The following is a 24,281-nucleotide window of genomic DNA, read 5'->3' as shown; positions in this document are numbered from 1 at the left end:
GCCGTAGAGTGGGCAGTGAGGCAAAGGGCCATTGAGTTCAGGGCCTAGCCTAGTTCATGCCTTTCCCAACAGCTACACACACACTTTGTATAAAATACTGTGTGATAGCTACTTTTTGACCGAGAGTTTTGCTCAAGAGGTAATGCTTGAAGTTTCATAGCATGCAAAACATTTCTGGAGCTTCAGAGCAAAACAGTGATGCAGCATTCTCTTAAACGACTGAAGTAGCCGGGGACTCGTTTTCAAACGCAAAAAAACCAAACATAAAATGGCTCCATAAAACTCGTCCAGCGTAATCCAAGTCTCCAGAACAGAGATCCCAAACTGACTGAAAGGTGAAATCTTCTCTGTGATGCTAAGCTAAAAGTCCCCAGCGCTTTCAGTTGTTTAGGAGAATGATGCCACACTGTTTTTTCACAGCTGTGAAGCTCCAGAAATGTTTTGTGGACTACAACCTGACTGTCCCTCTGTAAAAGGGTGAGCAATGTAGGTAATGACTGAATTTTCATTTTTGCATGAAATGTTCCTTTAAACGTGCTACTCTTCAGAATGACCTGTGCAGATTTTTCTTTTTACCTGAAATGCAATATGTCTGTGAGGGCCTTGCAGCTGGGAGGTTAATAAGATTGCGGCACATATGCGGTTATGTAGGTTGACATATTAGTTTGATTTTGATATAAATGCGGTCAGTGTGATGCTAAATATTTATACTGCATTTAAGGAGACTGCAGGATTTATTAGCTACCCAATATAGTACTTGTGTTTGTATTAGATGGAGAGATATCATCTTGGCTGGCATTGCCACCCTGCCTGCACCTATACCCCCCCTCTCCCCTGCTGCTTCAGGCCTTAGCTGTCTGGCATGTAACTGGGTTTTTGGTCTGAATGGCTCAGATTGAGCAGACTTGGTCCGGCTCCAGCCCGCAGTTACAGAATGTGTATGCTAGACGTGTTTCTGCGCTGGACACGGGTGGTGCAGCCAAGGCAAAACTCAACAGACTCCCTCTTTCACCACTTCCCAGAACATCACAGGCACTCTACCTTCCCATCAACGGCCCAGCCAGAGCCTCCACCTCACCAAACTAAACATGTATGCTACTACTGTACATCCCTCCCAGAGAGAGCTAAAGTAGCAACTACATTTTTTTGGTAATGACTTTTTAAAGCTACTATTGTGTTTGAGTGTGCTGCCCAGCCTACTGTTGATTCGCGTGACACATCACTGCACATGGTAGTGATGACAGCGGTGCAGTAGAGTCGAGCTCACCTCTCTCACCCCGGCCTGTTGCTTTACTCTGCTGGGATTAGCAGGGCATGCCTCTGCAAACATTCAAGCTCCGAGTTATTACTGGTCACAGCACTGCTCAGACAGAAAGCTGCACAAGGCTGTACGTCCCGTTCTCCCATGAGTCACTCAAACTGCCCGCCTGGTCCTTATCTCTGTCTCTGCTGTATGTTTGTGTTTTTCTCTGAAATACTTGTCAAAAACAAGCTATGAGCCTAAACACCTTAACATAAATTAACAGAAGTAGATAAAGACTGTATACAGTAAAAATGAGTCATCTGCCCTGATTATTTCACATCACCCAATAAAAAAAAAAAATTAAATGTCAGCCTCTATGGGAACATGAAAAAAATAGTTTAGTTGCCAGGACAGCTGATTTAAGATCGCAGATACACTTGTTTCTCATTATCTAAGATGTGACAACAGATGTGAGGCGGTCTGTATCCAAATGACTAATCGGATTGGTTTAGGTCCCACTGTGTTGTCACGATCTCGGGTCTGGGTGTCAATACTACAGCCTAAACTAGATTTTTGAAGGTGAAATTAATTCAAACGAGAGACTAATTAAAGGAAAAGCTAATGTTAAGTGTCTCAGTGAGCCTTGACGTTGATTCTGCAAGTCTCTGCAACACTACTGAGGCGATGGAACACCATTCTTCCAAAAGATATTCCCTGATTTGGTGTTTGGATGATGGTGATGGAAACTGCTGTCTAATGCAATCAACCACAATTTGTGACGCTATTTACGGATGTCTTTCCCCCTGAACTAAATGCAGACGTCACTTTACTCACTGTTCCTGTGGAAACACGAGCCAGTTGAGCAGTCGGTGTGACTGAAGCTCCTGCCATCCGTAACCAATAATGAATGAATGTCAATTTGATCTTTTCCCCTCACCATTTTGATACGAAATCACAATCAATCAACTGGATTGGATGTACGTAACTGCTAAATTGTACCATGTAGTGCACCTGTGTGGAGGCATTTGTAAAGTTACTCCACTCATTTATTCAGGTTTTTCCTTTAATTTGACAGCCAATAGTGTCTTTTAAATTAATTTATACTTTTAAACCTACAAGTCTTTCTTTTTTTCCCCGACTGTTGTTTTGCTCTGCTGCTGTGTGTGTCCATGTCTGTTTTTTTCAGTGAGTATGTAGCCAGGTTGGAGCCTGGAGACCCACATACTCCATTAACCCCCCCAGTACAGTGTCAGTGCGTGCATGACCCTTCACCTCTATTCCTTGACCTCTCCTGGACAGAGACTGACTTGTAGATGCTTAAACCTTCAGGTCTGTAGTATGTCAGTAGCCTAACAATAAAACCTGTGTCACTCTCCTCTTATGTAAAGCCATAAGGCAGCACGCCAATTCCCAGAGTACTTAAAATGCAGTCATATATGTAACATCTGGATTGTATCATTTCTTATGGCGACAGAAGGAAAAATGTAGATATTGGTCCTCAGTAACTTTCATCTTATCTGAGCTGCATGCCACAGACAAGGGGGCTGTAAGCCTGTAATTGGCCTTTCCCCAGGGTATGGAGCCTGTCCCCACATCCCAGACATTCTCCATATTCTCCATCTCCGCTGTGTCCCCGCTGCCCCCACAGTCGGAGGTTGTTGTGTTTTGCTGCAGATCGTAACAAAGGGGTGTGAATGACTCGGGGGCACTGCCCCGAGATGTCCAGCACTGACCTTCTCCAGTTCCCCCACTGTTTAACAGCCTCACATCTGCACTGACCTGGACTGACTGTCTCCCCATCCATCTACTTCCAGTACCACATTCTCCCTCATCCAGCCCCCTTGTATCCTCTCTGAAACAACGCAGATCCTCTCACAGACTGATTAACTCCTGACTGTCTCCTGACAGACTCTCTCTCCTATTGTTGTCTGTTCGATCTTTTTCTCCACTCTTTATCCTGCACTTCCTGTTAAATATGATTTATGTTTATAACGTGCTGCAACATACAGACACGTACAGCATGAGCTTCTGTGCTCAGCTGAAGTCTGCTGTATTTTATAGCATAACAAGCCCACTAAAAACTGAAAGAAAGTTGGGTTTATCGGAAGACTGGGTTATTTACCTATCTCTTCCTTCCTGTGTTTAGTTGGAGAGGATTACAGTGGGAGAGAGGAGCAGTGATGGAGTTCACTCCCAGGAAGACCCAGGAATAGCCCCCATCTGAAGCTCTCTTCCGCTTTCTCCCCCCACCCCCCTCTCTCAGCGCCGGTACCCTGAGACGGCTGTGTTTACATTGTTCTGCACAGCTCAGGCCCTAATGTACTATCTGTTTAATAGGCAGAGAGAGGCCTGTTTATAGAGAGGGGACTTTTTAACAGAGGTGATGCGCTGCTAGGCCAGAGGGCAAGACCAACTCATCTCACTTCCTGTTATCATTACCTCTCTTCGCTCAGACAGAAAGGTGTTGGCTCGCTCTCCTTTCTGCATTACTTATCCCCAACGGCCTCGCCATCCTTCTGGCTATGATTGTGCTCAATCTGTCGAGGAACACAAGAAGGCTCAATCAAGTTGCCTCATATTAAACCTCAGTGGCTCCACTTCTCAACTCAATAGTAATTTGCATGTGCTGCATTTTAAATGTTCTGCTAAGCGTCTTTTTTACTAAATCTATATCTCAGCCCACTGAACTGAAACTTAATAGGAATTGCTTTGGTGTTAATAGCTGTAGAATTATAAAGCTACAGCTCTCTGAATGTTATAGCTGAGGGAGTAAGATGGGCTCATAAGGGTTTAATGCACTAAACATTTTCTCTTTTACTTAAAGCTGCCTGTTTCTTTTGGTGTTGTGTTCTGTATCGAGTTGCATGTGTGCATCTGCGGATATTTTTTGTAATGGTCTCTATTGTTTACTGCGGCTGTTAAACTGTGGAGTCAAAACCCTTCACATCAGGAGGATTTTTCATGTGGCCTGGAGTTTTTTTTCCTCACGAATGTGTTTTTGAGGGTTCTGAAGGATTTAAACTGACAGTCTTTCACAGCCTTGGCCAAAGGTTTTTCTCACACTTGCTCAGACCGAATCTGCAGAATGAACCGGTTGATCTTTCTTGGAGATCATCCACACTTCTCTATCCACTTAAGCACACTTTGGGTAATTCAGACCTCTGTTGTACTAAACTCCATTGTCGTCTTGCACTGTTTGGGTGAGGTGGTCTAGGGAACATGATCAGAAGGGGCTCTTAGAGCGCCCACTAACACTCTCCATCCCTGGTGAATCAGGTCAGTGTGGTCTGCTGACTTGGCCTGCTGGCGTCAGACTTGATTTTGAGCATGCTCCAACAAGACACCACAGACTGGGGAAAATCCCACAATGCCCAGCATTCACCCTTAGATTGTTAATAAGGAAGACCATAGAAAAAGCTGACCATTTGGTTCGATGGCGGGGGTTGCAAAAGACCCAACAATGACCCAGTATCCCAGACGGAGCTGGCCAACGAACCACTTCTTACCTTTATGTTCCTTTGACTGGCACACGACCCCTTCCTTCATTTGAACATGTCACTGTTTACATCGCATTTTTTCCATAATGAACTCATCTGAAACTACATCCAGATGTGCATGCAAGCAAGTGTGTACGGCCATGTGTGTAAGCATGCATTCATGCATGTGCATCCTTGAATGTGCTTACTCTGGTAACAGTGTCTTAACTTCCTGTTGTCACAAACAGGCTCTCTGTTCCTTGTAGAAAAGCTCCACCTCAGGACAGATTAACTATCAGGTCATTTGTCACTACCTGCTGAGCCCAGGCCGGGGGAGGTCACGGCCCACAGGACATGCGTCTTTGTGTCTGTGTGTCTGATCTGAAATGGAGACAGAGAAACATTCCAGGACCTTTGCGTATCTTCTTTAGATACCGTTTGACCCCTTCGTGCCAGATTACAGATTTTTAGCCGGGCTGAAGATTTTACCGTGATTGATCAGTAAAGGGTGAAGAGTCTATACAAGTATACCACTAGTCCTTGTAGGATTAGCATGTTTTAATGCTGCAGATGGACCATGAACAGTACTGAAGAGAAAAATTCCCCTGCAGCCCAAACAGCATTATAAAAGAGATGTCCTTAAAACTGTTGACAGGACACCTCAACTGCAAATGTCAATTACTGTATGTCTCTTTCTACTATGAATTTTTGATCCATGGTTTCATATTTGTAAAACTTTCATCGAGCCAAGAAAAGCAATCTGAAAATCTTTGACATAATCACAATGTAAAGTTTATAGGCCGAGCTGGAACCAGCAAGAGAAACACTTCTGCGCATATTCAGTGGGTCAGGCCAGAGACACAACAACATTGACCTAACTACAAATCTTTAAAACCTATGTCATACATGTCTTGCTTTACAGATCTGAAACTGGGTTCGCACTACAAAGATATAGATATTAGGGCAGAAGGTTAAACCTGGAGTAGACTCAAGAAGGTGGTCCATAATCACGTACAATGGAAACAAGCAATTGATGGCCTAGGCTCCACCTCGGATTGAAACTGCGATGAGTGAGAGTGAGAAACCCGGATGCTAGAATTTCTTCCGGTGTAGGTACCAGGCCAGCAATTCTAATTGACCAAACAGGCGCCATCTTTTGGTTCGGCATTTGGTTTTATAAAATATCTATGAGATGGACAAGGACAGTAAAGTTCCTCTGATGAATGCTCATCCTTGATCTCTCAGAACCTGCTGGCCTACACGTTGGGGCACAGCAGATCAGTAGTGCCTCCTACTGCCAAGGATGGGCAAAGACTTAATCCTGTAAACAGAGATGAATGGGACAAGGTGGGGGAGGTAGGAGTGACCCCCCTAGGTCGTGGAGCAAAAGGTGGGACAAGGACTCCTCTTTGCTATAACATGTAATTATACCCATCTGAAACCCCAGTCGGCACCTCCTCCTCTTCTCCACCCCCAGCCCTCTGTTCACTCATGCCCACTCTACAGACCACCTTGTCGCCCCAGGGATTCGCCCAGTCACCCAAAGGGAACGAGGCTGACCGATCACTATGGTAACTAAGCAGTGAGGGTCAAACCGGGTCAATCAGAGACAGACTCTTGCCACCCTTGCTCTGTCATTAATTACCCATAGTTCCCTGGGGCTCTGCTCCACTTGTAACCACATAGCTCAACAGGCTGGATCCAAGTGGTTAGATGTGTGATCAGGTGGAGCAGACCATTTGTTTCATATGTGGCTCTATGGCAGGGTCAGTGCGGTTTAAGTGAGTGTACCACCTCTGACAGTGGTGTGTCAAATAGATATGTCATGTTTGCAATAATAACTCAAATCTTTCCTATGACCTGTGTGGCGTTCGAGACCTCTGAGCTTCATTTGATTTAATGTTTGAAAAATTTGTGGTAGACCAATCTAGGACAAGTCCATCAGCATTTCAGTGATTGATTCGAGCAGCCAGAGCGTACAGACCCCAGTCCACCCTAACTTTAAACGCTTCGATGTTTATAGGTCGTGACAACATTTGCTGTATCTGGTTTTGAGCTCAGCTTTCAACTTGAGCTGGTATTTGCATTTGTTAGGAGCTATGTGGATGAAAAAAAATCCATAGAGCTTCCCTTCTTTTTTTGTGTTTGGCAAGGTTGCCTCTTGTTGTTCTTGGAATCATGTTGTATGAGCTAGAAATTAAAATCATCTGTCGGGGGACAGATCGTTAAGTGATTGACATCAGGGTGCAGAGAATAGGGAGATGCCCCCAAGGCTCTCTGCTGGGGTCTGGAGGTAGTTAAGAGCCCCTCTGTGTTTTTCTGTCTTGGTTTTAAATGCCTTTTTTCTCATTTCTTTTCCTCCTCTGATTGTCTGTCCTTCTCCTCCCCTAACTCTTTTATTTTTATTTTTAACATGATATCATTATATCTACATAGCCTTAATATTGGGCAGAAGGGCGTATCCAAAGGACTGTAGCGACACGCTGAAACATCCTGTAGGAGACTGAAACCAGAGCAACCGTAAATGGATTTGTACGAAATGCGTCAGAACAGATGCCAAAATACTGGATATGTTTAGTGCAATTATGACTAACAGAGACCGATTGCCCACATGTTTGCTGGATACAGTGTACAGAAAGATGCATAGTAGAGCCTGTTCAACGAGCTACACATGACATGAATACATAGAATGTGTTGGAAAAACTAAAAAATGTGGGCTATCCTGCAGCAGTGAATTTCAATAGGCCTAGGGAGCTTTTTTGAAAAGTTTCCACCGCCTGTCAGCGTGTATACACTCGAAGCCAAATCTAAGCTGTTCCAGCCTTCCACACAACAGTTTATCCAATAGGAAAACTTGATTTAAAAACATGCAAGGGAAAACCTCACTGATTCCTGTGTTTTCCCGCTCTAGCTTTCATCTGGAGTGAACTCACATGCCCCACTTTTCTTCTTCTATTGTTCTAAGCTTGGTGTACTTGGAGACACATGTTGGCCTGTTTGTCCCGCTGTTGTTTTCATGGAAATGGGAAAAGGAATGAAAGTAACCCCAAAACGAGCCCCGACGCCGAGCCGCTAATTATGAGTGGGAGGTGGGATGGAGGGGCTGGAGGAGGAGGAGACTGGTTTCTCATACGCCCGCCATGTGCTCCCCTCACCCCCTACTCCCAGTCTCAGCTCTCCATCTTCCCCACCCCATTGTTTTTTTTCTTCTGTTCTGAGTTATTTAAGATGCTCTGTGTTCTCTCTTTCATGTTTCTAGTTGTGATGTTTCTGTTTGTCTAAACCTCACAGGGGTGATATCTGCTCCTCTTCTCGTATAACTCATGGCATGGGGGGCCTTATTGACGGTAACAATGTTTATGGCTTTTTAAATGCTTTGTATTGTTCATTTGAGAGGCATGATAAATTATTCTGGGTATGATTTGATAAATATGTGTTCGCTTTTGGCGGTCATGTTTGCGTTGACACAAGCCTTCAACTAATTTTCAGCTGCTTGTTGTGGCTATTAGGATCATTGTCGAGAAAATGAAGCCTGGACTCATCTTACTGCACATCTGGCTGCGAGGATCACAAGTTCAGATGTCCTCGTTCACACTGCACTAACCACCGCTCCACATCCTGCCTAAAGCATAACAATTCAGAGGTTAAACTGCAGAATCAAATTTTCATTTTTGCAAGTTCGCTTTACTGCAGTCTACAGTTGGCTGACTCTGCTCATACTGCCATGTTTGTTTTTCCTTTCTCTGAATAGACGAAACTTAATTTGTTCAAATGTGTCATCATATGTTAGAAAATAAAACAATTTTGTGCAGGACTGTGATAAACACAAATTCCCTCAGCCACAATGATATGCAATGCAGACGACCTGCAATAAATCCTACATTTATAAAGCTCATCATATTCAGTTTGTGTTGAGAGGCGCTGACTCAGCTCTTTGGTGATCTTCGCAGGCTGTAGCGTGTGAAAATGTCCCACTGCGTGAAATTATGGTGGAAGTTCTTTGCAATATTTTGTCCAATAACATTAACTTCAGTAGCGGCCGCCAAACTATTACAAACACCTAGTTTATTGAGTTTTAGCTCTTCATGCCAAATCGTTCTCAGCTGTCTTTTATATAAAGTAAATGAATCCACATATGTTTCAAAATCAATTACATGTCTTTAATCTGAAAACATTAAACAACAATTAAGCTATTGTTCCACAGATGTTGCCTTGTTTATAACATGTTTTATGTCGATAAAAAAAAAAAAAATTAAAGGGTATAACTTCACATCACTAATATGTGGTGAATTTATATTTGCTGTTGGGTAATATAGTAACTAAGTGGTATACTTTGGATACTTGAACACTTAAGACCATTAAGCACACAGTGACACTGTAATTCTCACGGTCTTAGTGGTGTTTGGAGAAGTGGTGCCTCTCTGCCACTGTGATGTGTTTAGTCGTTGTTTAGCTGCTAGGCTCTGCGCTGCATCACAGGATAGACAGACAGACAAGGCATTAGTGATGTGTTTACCATCTGTTCAGGAAGGACAGACATGATGGGAGAGGATGAGGAAGAGAGACATTTTCACGGTGTTCGAAGGCAAGGGTGAGGGGCGGCTGAGGATTTACTGCCAGACATCAGCCATTATTTATCAGGAGAGGACAGTCAAACATTGGTGTACACACTGTGGCACGCTGTCATCCCTAACTTGGAAGACAGGCATGGGATTGTCAATGATGCTGTCTTTATTATACAAGACCCACCTGGGATATGGACCCCAAAGGTGACAGGGAGATAATCACATTGGAAACAGCTGCCAACATTTTGACACCCGCTCCTGACCGAAAATATAACACCAAGCAACAACTGTGAGAATTTTACCTCTTCAAAGTAAGCACACTGGCTAAGAAATTATCCATGAAAACAGTCAGAAAGTAACCTGAGGCGCCATATGGTTTGTTAAAGGAGACCTGTTATGCTTTTCTTGCTTTTTTCCTTTCCTTCCTATCTAGGTTCTTGTGCATGTAAAAGATCTTGAAAGTTAAAAAGGTCAAAGTCCAGACCAACAGAAGCTCCTCTTTCCCACAGAAAACACTGCTCCTGAAACATCTCATCAGTAGTCCCACCCCTAACTCCATGACTTTGTGACATCATGCTACTTCACCATGTCACACATTTGAAAAACTTCTGCCTAGCAGTTAGTTTTTTGAGCACTAAAGCATGTAAACCTATTCTAGCAGTTGTCTGAAATACAATTTTGAATCTAAAAATTAGCATAATATGTCTCCTTTAAACACAAAACAACTGGTAATCTCCCCTAGAAACTGTGTGGAAAAGGGCCGGTACTTTCAAATGATACTTGGCAGGTGATTGGACAACCATCTGTATATCACCGTCTCTCATAGGGTAACTTGAACCAATCAGATCAACAGTAGGGGAGAGTTAGCACTAGGGCCCATTGGTTAATCTCAACTCTTGCCAAAGCAATTCGAGAGGAGACAAAACATCTTTTCCATCGAGAAAAGACTTCACAGCGGCTCTTTGCTCTTCTTTCATGAAATACATTCCGGGTTCTGATTCAGACGCAGTACAGCATCGACACTGACCTCCTAAAGAGCCGCCATTGTTGTTTTCAAATGAACAGTTGCTTTCCTGCTGGTCGTCACACCTAAACCACACTCTAGGAGGCTGTTTAGTCTGAACTATGGCTTGAAGCCTGGAAAGATGGATTCTGAGAACACACGATTTAGCAAATCCATCTGCTTTCGCAAGGTCAGTCAGGAAGTGCGTAACTGTTCAGTCATTGAGGAGGATAATTTGTGTGGGTAACCCATTTTGTGATCCGAGAATTCAGCGAAGTGAAGGTAGTCAGACCCAGGGGAGATAAGGAAATGGCTAAAGCTGGATGGAACAGGGTGAAGAAATGGAGTTTACTCTCGCCTGAATTTGGTGTTGCAATCCATCTACACCTCCACTCCCTCTCCAACACTATCTCAGCCCCCTGGTCTCATAAAAGACCCACAGTGGAGCCATTATTTGATTTCAAACATGCTATCGTGCTTGTGAGTTCTAGCAGTTTTGATTTTGTCAAAGATAAAATTTATGATTTCTCAGAGTTATGACAGTCTTGGGGGATTTTTTGTTATCGCGTCAGAAGAGTTTAGTGTGATTTGGCCGGAGCAGAGTTTAATGTTTTCACAAGCAAGGCAATGAGAAGAAGAGAGAGGGATGCATTGGGGAAAGGCTGAAGAAATCTGGGAAAAAGGGAGACAATAATAGAGAGTTATGTATTCAGTCAAAAAAAGAGGTGTTAGAGTGTATTAATGGTTGGAGCTTGTCTTGTTGCCCCTCCTGGTTGTGTTTTTAGCTGAGCTGTGGGCTTAAGGCTCTGGGAATGTTTGTGCAGTAGAAACCCTGGGTGATGTTGTTTGTATTGTTCTATTTCAGCCTGTGTGTCGAACCAGTGTCAGCACACCAGCGCTGTTTTGTTTTCACACACATATAAAGACAAATCAGCCACTCACTCATCGCTCTCTCTGTGTCCATCCTGACCCTAACTCCTAACTAACTCCTTGTTCGCAGCTTTGCCCTTTTCATGAAATGTGGGTCAATGCTCAAATGAATTGCCATACAGAGATCCTGGTAAACCCTGCTGATAGTCAAAGTGTTATAACAGATGGAATTCATGCAGGGCGATGGGTGTTAGTGTGCAGACATGTAGTCTGCAGAAGGATCGCTGTGTGTGCTTTCTTTCACTCGAGCCTGTGTGTTGTGTCCAACCCTCCCCATGACACTTCAGTAAACACGAACTTAACACATACACCTCCTGTTGCCTGTATGTCTGCATGTGCGTGTATGTATGTGTGTGTGTGTGTGTGTGTGTGTTGTCCAATCGGACTGGGTTCTTAGTGTTTTGGTGGGGATCAGGGTGCTTCCATACAACCTGTGTTAGCAATGGCACGTTAGTATATGTGTGTGACAGAGGACTGCTGTGTGTGCAGAATGCCACCCTGTCTCAGGTCTTAGATTACTCACAGAAAGAGCGTTTTCTTCACGGTCCACTGTTCTGATACACTGTGTTAGAATAATATATTTAATCTTAGAGCGAGGCTTTCTGTGTGAGTCAGACATTGAAAACTCTGATGAGTAAAACTTTTCTCCTCTGACCTTTATTTTGAAAGTTTCCTCCCTCTGCCACAGCTACCCCTCACTGTGACTACCATTATTTCCTAATTCTATTTTCTGTCTCTTTTTTGTGTGAAAAGAGGTTTCCAGTAAAAAAAATTAATGGGGGAGAACATGCCTGTAACTGATTATTATGCGGTTTCTACCCAACGATGCTTTGATTTCATTGTGTGTGTGTGCATTTATGTGTGGTTGTGTGCGTGCTACAGATCCATAATTGATCCTTTTTTTAAGTCTTTAGATATAGAGGCCTGTAATGTCAGCCAAAGCAGCAAATAACCAATACTGATCATAATTGACTGATAAATAGACCATATTCACACGCACATATGTCACGCTCAGGGTGGGAAGCTTAAACTTGGGATGTTATGCTGCTGTGTCACAGGTTGCAAGGCATTGTAAAGTAGGCAATATGTAAATGTGTTATGCTTAAACAAATGTGACCAGGATGTGCGTTGATATTTTAGAATGAATTTCAGCCTTTCCTATCGCATCGTGTAACACTTTCGAGCAGTAATGGTAACCAGGTAGTGGTTGTCTAACAGAAGCTAATGGGTTATCAAATATGTTGTTGTCCCTCTGGATTTTCACTATCTATTGTCATTTCAGATGCTTCTGTAACACAGTATGTATGGGATTCCACTTGCTTTGTATTGGAAATGTATTTTTGGGAGTTTAGTGGCTCAACAGCGCCCTCTTTCAATGGCAGTTTATGAATGCCAAGTGCATGTTAGAAACGCCAGTTAATGAGAGGTGCAATCGAGGTGAGTTGTAAAGTGCAGCACGGTATACAATTATTGTGTATTTATGTCAATATTCTCTCTTGTATGAATATAGACGTACTGTGGTTATTGAAGATGTTAATGTGCAAGCTAGGAGTGAGTCGCGGCACTTGTAGGTGCTGGAATGTTCATTTAATGGTGTAAACGCAATTTTTCAGTTAGCTTGTTAGCCTCGGTGCTAACATTAGCTTTCGGTTCTGTTGTAGTGTGCTGTACGTGAGCTGCCTGTCGAGCCTGTATGTGACCAGTACATATTCTGTTCCTGTCCAGGTACATTATCCACATTCTGTATTTGTGTATTATATTGTATTATGTTATTGGGCCAGTTAATGAGAGGTGCAATCGAGTGTGCTGTACGTGAGCTGCCTGTCGAGCCTGTATGTGACCAGTACATATTCTGTTCCTGTCCAGTTGCCCAGAATAAATGGTCTCACGAACCGCAACGCAAGCCTCCTGGCCATCATTAAACACAACGCAGAGTCGAGGGGTTAAGCCAGCCAGCTACAACAAAGTGTAGTTGAACCTGGTTACACTTCCCACCCTGACCGTGATGTCAGAGGAAAATGGCTGCCGTGTGAATACGGTCTATAGAGAACTGGTCTGAGTCACCTCATAAGTGTGCTCATTGGAGCGCCATGGGACCTTGCACACTCACACTGCTGATAAGATCTCTTACTGGAGGTCTTACTACATCTCCTTCCCATCAATCCCAGCTTAATTCCCATCTTTTTCCTTCTTTCCATGTTCTCTTATCTTTTTTCTTCTTGTTTGTCTTGTCTTGTTTATAAAATGTTCCAGCGTGTTCTCATTTTGAGCATAACTCATCTCTACATCCACCCAGGTGTGTGTACAAGTGTGCGCTTGCGGGGAAACGAAGGGAGATTAGTTGTTTTCCATTTCCCGTGCCTGTAATGAGTGTTCTATAAATGTTTAGGGAAGAGCAGCCGTGTGTAGGCGTGTTTGTCAGTGTCTATGAGCGAGATGCACACAGGTTGGCGGGACGGGCGCAGAATATGATGTAGACCTTATTTATACAAAAAAAAAAACAACACACAAACACTCTCACAAATACACATCTGAATACACAATCCACTCTTGCTTAAGCTTATTCCTCAAAAACAGATGTGGGCATTACGTCTTAAATAAGGCTACCACCGTGACCTCTGTGTTAAAGGTGCATTATGTAGTTTTGGGGAAGACTTTTTAATCAGAACAGAAACATCTTCATTGATTTATTTTTTTATGCCTAAACAAACTGGATAAACAAACTGACCTTAAAGGACAACACAGTTTCATACTGTTTTACTTTGTTTACATTTGGCGGACCCCGCCACCTTTCTTCAAACAGAGTTCTGGGGACCCTATTTTCCTCTGAGAACAGCTTGTTTATCAGTTACGGAGTTTGTATTATTACTTCATTAATATTGTAAATATTAAAATTATAAGTTTGAATTTCTTCTCCAAAAACTACATAGAGCAACTTTAATGTGGGGTTCAGAAAAGTAGCCCTGCAACTGGCACATGCACATCCAGTACACAACCTCCGTCATGGGAGAGAACATACCAGCTGTACCTCAGAGTAATGACTCACAACACAGTAAACCAGTCAGTGACACAGCTCTCAAGAGGTATTTAATGTTTTATTCCAACCTCACTACAGAAGCAGACCCATGACCGAGCTCTGCATCCACCACAGCAGCCTCTGATGACACCCTGCCAGGTTAGAGATGACGGCATGCATAGAGCTGAGGTCAGCGATTCAGAATACAGCCATGATCCAGCTAACATGGAGCTAATAGTTTAAAAATACCAAATACTTTGACTGCAGTCCATTTCCTGTCTATTGAAGACTTCTCCAAGACGAAGGGATGGCGTTTTGGAGGGAAAGACACAGGCAGACTCAGTTCAATTTGTGCAGGCTTAGAGCAACCGTTCTGGGGCTCGACGTGGTGCAACAGTGCCCCCTGATGTCTGAAAGTCTCCACAAGCCCTGGGACTGAACTCGAGACTTTCAAAACTTGATCTCCCTCTTATGCAAACATGCTCATATGAGCTCAAAAATGTGTTTTCTTCACATAAATCAGGCGCAAAAGCAGAAAAGGATCACACGCTATGTTGCCACTACACTTTTGCAAATTTGCAGTTAGCAGTCAAGCCAAACTCTTATTTTGAAATAACCTCTTATGTGCTCGTTAAACTTATTCACCCCCCCCCCCACCCTCCATCTCAGCGCCCTCCTTTCCATATGTGCGCTTGAAACTGGAATCAGATGGGCTGCTTCAATCTTACACACTACATGTTTCTTCATTAAAAATCAAAAAGAAAAAAAAAAAGTGAATAAAATGGATTTTTTGTATCATATCACGTTTCAGATTGCCTGCAGTGGAAAATGTAGTTGAGCAACTGCAAAATGTCAAAGCCAGTTGTTTTGCTTAGAATTCCATCGGATAAATTGTGGTCGTTTCATTCTGCTTTGTCTAGAAACCGTCTGTTTACCTCAGGATGTTTTCTCCCTGCAGGAGCCTCCTTAGTCAATTAGTAGTGGATGTAATGTACTGTCCTTGGCAGTATTGGGGTGTTTGTGTGTGTGTGTGTGTGTCTGTGTGTGTCTGTGTGTGTCTGTGTGTCTGTGTGTGCGTGCGTGCGTGCCTGTGTCTACTCAGGGGTGCATATCATTCAGTTTCTCACAGTGTGAGAAAAGTGCGGGAGGTTTAACATGGCTTCGGGCTTTTTTGTGGCTGCGGAGCAACTCTCATCTGGTGAATTACGCCATAATCTTTTGCAGCCGATGTGGCGAAAATAAAGCCTCATTAATTCCCTTACGTTTCTAAACACTTGATTCCTGATACACTTGAGTATACCGCCTGGATGCACGTTTTCACATTAAAAGCTATTGGCGATTTCTATCTCGCTTATTTTTATGAGCACCGAGGGAGCTGCAGGTCACAGGAGTGTGATAAGCAGGCAGGGCTGTCGTGTGCCAGGCAGACAGAGTCCAGCCACAGTGACCAGCATGTGGCTGACTGGCGGTGACAGGGCGGCGTGCGGGGACTGTGTGTTTGTGTCTGTGATTGGGTCCCACGTCTCGTCTAAATTACAGCCCTCATGTCTCTGAGCCAAGCCAACCTTTGACACACCGAGCAGAATAGAAAAAAATGCAGATAAAAGACAGAGAGATGCATGTGGAGAAGGTGGCTAAAAGAGGATGAAAGGTGCAAGGGAGGAGGACTGATGTGAAAGCTATTGAGAGCTTTCGCCTGTATTGACAGAGAAGCAGCTGCCCATCCGTCCCTCCTCCGTCGAGCTGACCTTCAGCTGTGTGCAGGACTCCATTGAGCAGCAGTCCAGCATGCAAGTCTGCGACGGGCCGCTCGGTTGGACAGAAACAAAACAGACTCACCTCGCACACTGTGTGGTAATTCAGGCCTCATTTAAAGCGAAAGATTTATGTCTCAGTGTTCCCACAAACATAACAGGCATCAGGCTGATGGAGCCAGACCAGGGGTCACCTTACCTTTAAGAGCTTTTCCATCCACTGCGCCATCTATCATCCCATCTCTCACTTTACAACAGTCTGCCCAGTCAATCAATTTAATTGTCTTATCTTTTGCTATTTCTTGCTTTCTTTTTAGTTTATTCTAACTTGGCTCTTCAGGTGTCTGTGTGTATGTTTTGAGTTAACTGGCTGATGGCGAAGCCACAGAGTGGTGGTCAGGCTGTCGAGTACATTCAGTACATTCCATATTTACGGAGTATTAATAGATTTGTTATAAAGAAAATCCCGCTCTGTTTTCCTTTTGCATTCAAGCAGCATTTGGCTTAGTCATCAAAACACCCAGATGATGATCACTGTTGAGAGCAGCGTAGTGAAAGACTTTTAAGATGAAAGATTTCAGACCTGGTTTATTTGCCGATACCTGTGATTAAATGGTGTTAAGAACAAGTGCCATTTAATTCTACAGAAATACAAGCACAGAGCCTGTAGCAAATACAACTATGTTTTTTACTATATTTAAGTAGTATCTGTACTTGGAGTATTCATTTTTCTAACTTTTTCCTTTTACTACCTATATTTTAACCCAAACATCTGCACTTTCTATTCCTTGTATTTTCAAAACAGGCTTGGTACTTAAGTTTTAATGCATTTGAGTGGAATTATTGATTATTGATTATTGATTATTTACGACGCGTGGGAGTTTTCCACGCAGGCCACAGTACAGTCGGTTACCTTGCAGAGGAGTTAGAGCTCTTCATCTAACAGCTCACTGTGGCTGTCCCCGCTTAAATTGTTACTCAGTGCAAAAATTAAAGACTGATTCACTGTCAAAAAATGCAAAAATTAACTGTTTACTTGTTGTGGAGCTGTATTTTTGATAAATCATTTGAGTCAGCGCTAACCTCAGGGAATAACACATTACGTTTTCTGTTACTGCTTCACAAAAACATCTCTTGTTTTGCCAGTAAAACGCTTTTAATGTGAAGCAGCAGCAGTAGGAAATTTTAGGCGTGCATCAGCTTTAACAGCGAGCCAAATCATACTTTGATGCATTGTTTCCTGTGAATCCCTCATGCGTATTCAGGATCCTTGAATCTAAAACTTGAATGGCAGGCTCGGCCACTGACAGAAAGTCCATTTCATTCATTTAAAGGATTGTTGAATAAAAATGGCAACCATAAATAAAATAATAAATTACCTTTGATTTCATTAAATCTTCGATATTATAACTTTTAAGCTGAGCTACACCAAAGGGTATAAGAGAGTGCAGGTAACCACTGACATTTCGCAGATGTTATCATCTCTTATCTTGTGTTTGAGCCTCAGGAAAATCACAATCGTCTCATTCCTAGCAACAATGATGTGTCAATATTGTCAAATCAGAATGTTTTTCTGTTGTTTAAGCCGGTTACCAACAGAAAAGATGAGGAAGACAAAGAGAAATGTGGATATAAAAGGATGATATTCATATTAGTGCTGCACAAAGTTGGGTGATTTGATGAATATCTGATCTTCCGATGTTTGGTATATCTATGATCCTGTGTGCAGACCAGCTCCTCTTTGTGTTTACAGTCACGTTTCCGCTCTCCTTGTTAAGCACCTGATCCGTCGTCCACACCTTTCACACAAGGCAGAATAATAGCTATAAAAAGAGAGCCAGAGATAAACTTTAATTTTCCATTCCTGCTCAACTTAAAGCAAGTTTCCGTCTTTTAATAAACAGAAATTTTCCGGTGAAACCGTTCAAGGATTCATCATTGTCATTGCCGCAGCTCACAATGAGCATATGTCCCTGCTGGGATGCTCTACGTGTGTGAGTGCGCCAGCAAGTTCTCATAAGGCACACTCATCCACAAAATTACTGCATTTGTGTGTGTGATCTGAGTTTTGGTGTTGTTTACGTGTTCAAAAATCCTGCCAGTCTCTGAGGGTGAAAACATACTTGTTTGTTTTCCAGCTCTTCTACTAAAAATCAATCGTAAGCTTGCTGTACATAATTTAGAGTCAACGTTTAGTTGCTGTCTTCTGACTTCAAGATTTATGTATTTTGTTTTTAAGAAGTTTGCTTGTATCCCTTCCAGCCTTGCGTGTTGTTATTTGTGAATGCAAATTGGATGTGATTACACATTTGCAAATGAAGCACATGTGTGCATTTCCAAAAGAATGCAAAAGAGTTTTTTTCTTGTCGCTATAGTTATGATGAGCTGTCTGACGTCCATGTAAGGGGACTCCTGTCCAGTGTGTCTTTTGTTGACTAGAACAACTGACCTGTAGCCAACTTTGTTCATGCTCCCACAAGGACCCCCAACTCCAAACCGCCCCTCCCCCCTAGCCCTCGGGCCCAGAAAAAGGTTCATTGTGCAGGCAGGGAGCAAGCCAAGCGAGGCCTGGTTCTGGTTAGTGCGATGTGCTGCATCTGAAACACTCACCTTCCTCCAGGGTTTGCATCTGGAGCTGGTTTCCTGTTCAGGCTGTGCCGGGCAGGGGCGGAGTTTGGCCCGGCTCTGTGATTGGGTGAGATTGAGCGTTTATGGACCCCAGGATGGTTGCAATTGCCAAACAGTAATCTGTCAATCACTGATATACCGTTTCGAACCCGAGCATAATGCAAGAGAGAGCCTATGATTGGTGCAAAGGCGTGAGCGAGAAGCCGGGGATGTCTCAGGCATTTACTAATAATCGAGCAGCAAATTTAGGCATCGGCCAATCGGCTGCTGAGCTATTTTCAGAGAACAAAGAAGTGTTATGTTCTGTATTTTTATCCAAAGTCAGTTTTTCTTTGGGAAATATGGTGTCATGATAAGAAAATCTCAAGTAATTTAAAGTAATGGCATTATTTTAGTAATCGCAGGCTCTAAAATTAGTGTTGTTTTGACAGAGCCATGCCATTGTTATTCTATAATTGTGTGTAATAGTCACATTAGAGCGTGGCAGCAGGACAAGTGCATTCAGTAATGGTGTGTAATAATAACGTTCGCTTCCTGTTATTACTGCAGTAATGCTGGTAGTTCAGGCCACGAGCACTGCCCCTAAATCTGAACTGCGGACCTTGAACGCCACATGAATTTAACAGCATTCTTTTAGAGTCTGTCATTGAGAGGATTTTATAGGGTTTGCTGCAGAAGATCTTAGATTAGTTTTTGAAAGCTAGATGAATGCTGTGGTGGGAAGATATTCTTAATGAATTCATATTTGAATGGGCTTTTTTATGCATTTAATTATTTATGAATTAACGCATTAACCTGTAAAATAATATTGATGCTACTTCAAGTTCCAAATGAATCTGATGAAATAGAAGGCATAATATCTGAGTGTAATACTCTGATTGCATTACTCTAAGTGCTTTGGAAAGTTTGCTCCATTCTGTTCCCAAAGGGGTACGCTACGGTTCCTTTCCATTGAGCCCGTGTGCCAGTGCTCTGAGTCGGGCATTGTTGAGTTCAGCTTCAGCGCTGGAAAGAGCTTTAGTCAGTCTTCCCACTCAGCTTCACTCAGTTCAGTCTCAGTTCTGTACCAAAGAACTCCATTTCCTGCTCTGGCGCCACGGCACGTAGCTGACAGCAGCTTTTATAGATCTCCTGAAGAGACCCAGTTACAGTGCATGCTTGCTGTCACACGTAAAAACATATACACACACTGCACAGTCCACTCAGGTTTGCACTGAGAGCTAAGGAACGTGTACAGTGGTGCACAGATGAAAATTATGTGAAAAAAGTGAGAACGCATACTGTTGGTGAGCTCAGGGCCCAGGAGGTAACACTCAGTCAGGTTTGGGTGAAGTTCTTCTTGACAAATGATGTCGGGGCCTCCTGAGCTCCTCTTTCAGCTCCTCCTCTCTCCATCGACCCATGCTGAGAGTCTCTGGTGCCAAAGTTGCATGACAGCAGTTACCTCTCAGGCCAGCTGTGGTCAAAATGAAAATGTAAGTTGCTGACAGTGGGCACGCTTCTCTGAAAGCCCAGGGATCATATGAATGTCCTGCTGCACATGTCTAGACAAATGTGTAGGCGATCAATAATTCTAAAGTGAGAGTTGAAAGAGAAAGTGCTTTAGCTGTTTGCGTTTCAACAAGAAACCCATAACGTCCGTTGTCTTTCTCTACTCACTGCCAGCGAAATGAGCGAGGGAAAAATCCCTTAACATTGTTTGGCAGTTTGGACGAGTGCAACTTGGAGAGGTATTTGATTTCACAATGTTTAAGAAGAAAAATGTGTGATGTGATTGTGTTTGAACGGTCCAGAGGGGCGAGTGGTTGGCTGGGGTCTGAGGCCGGGAGGAGCTGTTGGAATAGAGTGGGATCTCCTGAGACCTTGGATGTTGGGAGGATGTGACTGATGCAGTTGTCACCTTCAGTAATGACTGTAACTGCGATGTTAAATTTAACTTAATATTTATGATCAAGGAAATCCCCAACATCCACAGATGTTGACCTTTTATTGTGAACACTCCAGGAGGGACAGTCATTTTCCACAGTCTTCTCCTCAGCTACTTCTTCATGGGGACAGTCAGTCAGTCCTGTGGCTTTGGCTCACCCTCTCTGGGTCCGATTGTGTTGCGCATTTGGCTCAGTGAAGAGTTCTTCTGGGTCAGACACAGGATCCCCCCAGTGGGCCCACCACAAGGTCCAAAGCACTTCGTTCTCAGAGCCTGTTTGTCTTGGTAAGAGGAATACAAAGGTCTTCACAGAGGAATCCCTCGTTAAAATGAAATATATCCACAAGGGGCATTTGTAGCTCTATCCGGCACAAACATACTGTCCTCTGTCAACAATCATTCCCTTTACACTATCATATGAAACTAAACTCCTCTTGTAATGTCTCAGTATCTTTCTCTCCTCGCTTTATTTTTCACCATCTCCCTGTTGCCTCCATTTCCCCTTTCGGGACTATATTTCATTCAATTTTCATGCTGTTCGTCGGACAGAATAGCTCCACACCCTTTATTTTTTATAGCTCTATGAGCTCACCCTTGTTGTGAGAGTGGCCAGTGTTCTGTAAACGGTCCGGTGATCGACGGCATGTTGGACCGGAGTGCAACCGTCGTGAGCGGCTGTTCAGACCTGCTCAGACAGGCTCACAAAAACAGGTCACTGCACCTAAACATTGCCCCAAATGTTGGATTTGTGAATGTGTGTGTTGGTGTGGGTGTGTAGAAAGAGAGAGAGGGAGAGAGAGAGAGCAGTTCAGTGCCCATGCAAATCCAACAAAAGAATGAAACAAAATTAAGTGTTACCTCAGCCACTCACAGAGCTGTAAAATTAGCAAATGGAACGATGAGCTCACTCACACTGTGCTTTTAATTTTAACGCTAACAGTATTTCTTCCGACAGACACAAGGACGCCAACTAATGAGAATGTGACTAATGCGTAGGTAATATCTGATGATGTAAATACAGCGGGACTCAACAGGGGGCACAGCTAATTCATCAATTAATCAACACGTTGTTTGTGCAGTTCAGTCGACTAAACACACAAGATAAAACTTGTTTATCGGCAAGAGACTGTGTTAATTTTCTGATCTAACTCAGGCAATAAAGCCAATAAGCAGTTTCCCCAAAATGTTGATAATGCATTGCACTGCTATTAGGGGTGTCATGATTTGGATTTACAATCGCAAATTGATCGAAATGCCGATCGCCTTTAATTGAAATTAAATGCAGTATCGACGATTCGTAGATTCATCTCTGCTTCTCTCCTCTGCTGTCTCACTGGGCTGGAGTTTGACACACTCAGAGGGACGTCATGATGCATTCAGGTGCACATCTTAAACGCTGAAATCCTCCTTAGCTTCATGCGACAAAGGATATGTGCACTGACAGGGATGTCATGGTGCATGGTTCACCTCATAAAAAAATGTGGATTTGGAGAATTGTGATACCCCCTACTGCTATAACACTGCAAGACTCACAATGGGCAGTTCTTTAAAACTTGGATCAAAACAAGCAGCGATTATATATTTTTATTCCACACATCTTCTTCTGAAAACCTGGCCCCTACACTACCTACATGCAACTTGACTGCTGAAAGGGTTGTAGATTTGGGTGTCTTATGTTAGTATCAGCTAATACAACCTCTAGCCTCTAGCAGAGATGAGGAGGTGACAGAGATCTGTGACTACGATGTGTAAATTCAGTCAACTTTCCCTTTATCAACATCCATATTGTCTCTACAAGGCACAAAAAATGTTGTCTCCTGATTAACCGCCTTTTTTCTGTGCATGTCTGTGTGTTGTGTGATTGTCTCAGGCTCTCGGAGACTCTGACTTCCCTGCTGTGCTGCGGCAGCTGCTGCCCTTGATGAAGCCCCGTGGAGGCGAGGACAGCACTGCCTCGGGGTCAAGGTCCAGGGAGGATGAATGCGGGGCTGACGAGCTGGTCCTCCTGCTGGTTTACCTGTACTCCCTGGCCGACGAGGCGCAGCCCGCAGACCAGGATTCCGAGGAGGAGGAGCTGGAGAAGCTGGAGAGGGAGCTGATGGGAGCGCTCACCCTGGTCATCACCCGAGAGCCCGAACTGAGTCCTTTGATCCAGAAACTCACCGGTGAGTGAGAGAGTTAATGTGACCACAATTTTTATGATTATTTCCAGGAGCTTGGCCAGTTTGCCAAATTTGCTGATGTGCTAAAAGGAATGGGAACAGTTTATTTCCTTTGTCTGCCTCCACTGATGTTAATGGGAGGATTTTTATCAAAGTCTTCACACCCCATCCCTCTCTTTCTATCCTCGCATTCACACTCTTTCATGCACACACACATTCTGGTCAGTTTGGCCAGCAGCTACGCAAACAGTGAAGTGTGGGAATGTCTGAACTTGGAGTGTGAGGGAGAAATGACCGTTTACTTTCACATCTACAGCTCGTCTGCAATGGCAGTTAGAATTACCTGTACAGCATACACGTATAGAAATAACTTAGGCGCCAGTGTGCTTGTGTCTACTGGTTTCTTTGGTTCCTCTATGCAGCACGATAGCCTTTGCCAATTTAGCTGAGCTGGTAACTGTGTGGTAGAGCAGATCAAGGCCAGCCATGAAGATGAATTAACCGTCTACCTCCATCACCACAGCTAGCCGTACCTCCCAGAGTAATAGCGTCTTTAACCTTGAGCCTGTACACACACACGGTCTCCTCCCCTGCCACATACTTCATAATTAGAGCTACTTTTAGTCTCAGCCTGCTCCCTACCTTAGCACACACCCTGAAATAATACACTGCTGTTGGGGTTTTTCATCTCATATCACACACAGGCTTATATAGTATATATAGGGTTGGTAAATCTATGTAAAGCACTAATAAAGAAAGTTGAGCCCTCTTGCTCTTTTTCACTCTATTCCTTCTCGTACTCCGTCTCTCTCTCTTCCTGTTCTACTTGGCTAAGTGCAGCCTGGATTTGAGGGGCCTCTTGGCAGGCACATGCCGAGAGATGTGGCTCATGTTAAAACCTGACTCTCTCTTATAAACACTTCATTGGAAATTAGCCTGTCATAGTGTGCCAGGTGTGTTATAGACAGAAAAAAAACTATGTGCGTCTTGCCCATTCAGAGGAATTCAGCCGTGTGTAGTGTTGTGCACCCCACTTTTGAGCCTGTGTGTGTGTATGCACACGCACAAATGTCTGTGTGAGAGGTTTTATGGCAGTCGATGAAGTGCTTGGCTGGGGTAACATGAGGCGGGAGGTGGTCTCTCTCTGCATCCAGAGCAAAACACTGATTGTGACATTCTCCCCAATTAAAGGAGTCAAATGGAAACCAGACGTTGAATGAAACCTGGTCGCCATGAGAGCAATGTTTTTACAAATTCTTCTATTTTGTTCCTTGGCTACAGTGCATGTACAAACAGGGCGCAGAAACACAAGAACAATACACATGCACAAGAAAGCCAGAACCACAGAGAAAAGAAGTGGACGAGTGAGTTTAGGACAAGCGAATGCAGCACACCCCCTACCCCGCTAACTGCCTCCTCCTGGGAACTTAATTAAAGAGCATCTTCAGGAAATGGTGTTCCTCAGATTACTGTACACTGTAGATTTGTTGTCTGTTCCATGTTTCCTGTCTACCCTGGTAGACCCGAGTTGTCTGTGATGTGGCATCAAACTTTTAATAACAAAGCAGACAGCTGGT

General features: G+C 43.5%; 1 protein-coding gene across 1 annotated transcript in view; it reads left to right on the top strand.

The window, feature by feature from the left end:
* The window catches only part of scfd2 (sec1 family domain containing 2), a 92,758-nt gene that overhangs the window by 19,129 nt on the left and 49,348 nt on the right, over positions 1–24,281 (top strand). Inside the window, exon 5 of the mRNA XM_084356046.1 lies at positions 22,413–22,707. Coding sequence (XP_084212172.1) covers positions 22,413–22,707 — 295 coding nt within the window. The remainder of the gene's footprint in view (positions 1–22,412; positions 22,708–24,281) is intronic.

The sequence above is a fragment of the Pagrus pagrus genome (genome assembly GCF_965226575.1).
Source record: "Pagrus pagrus genome assembly, chromosome: 6".
Lineage (NCBI taxonomy): Eukaryota > Metazoa > Chordata > Actinopteri > Spariformes > Sparidae > Pagrus > Pagrus pagrus.
Note: the sequence above shows the minus strand (reverse complement) of the source record. Positions and strands in the feature narration are given on the sequence as shown.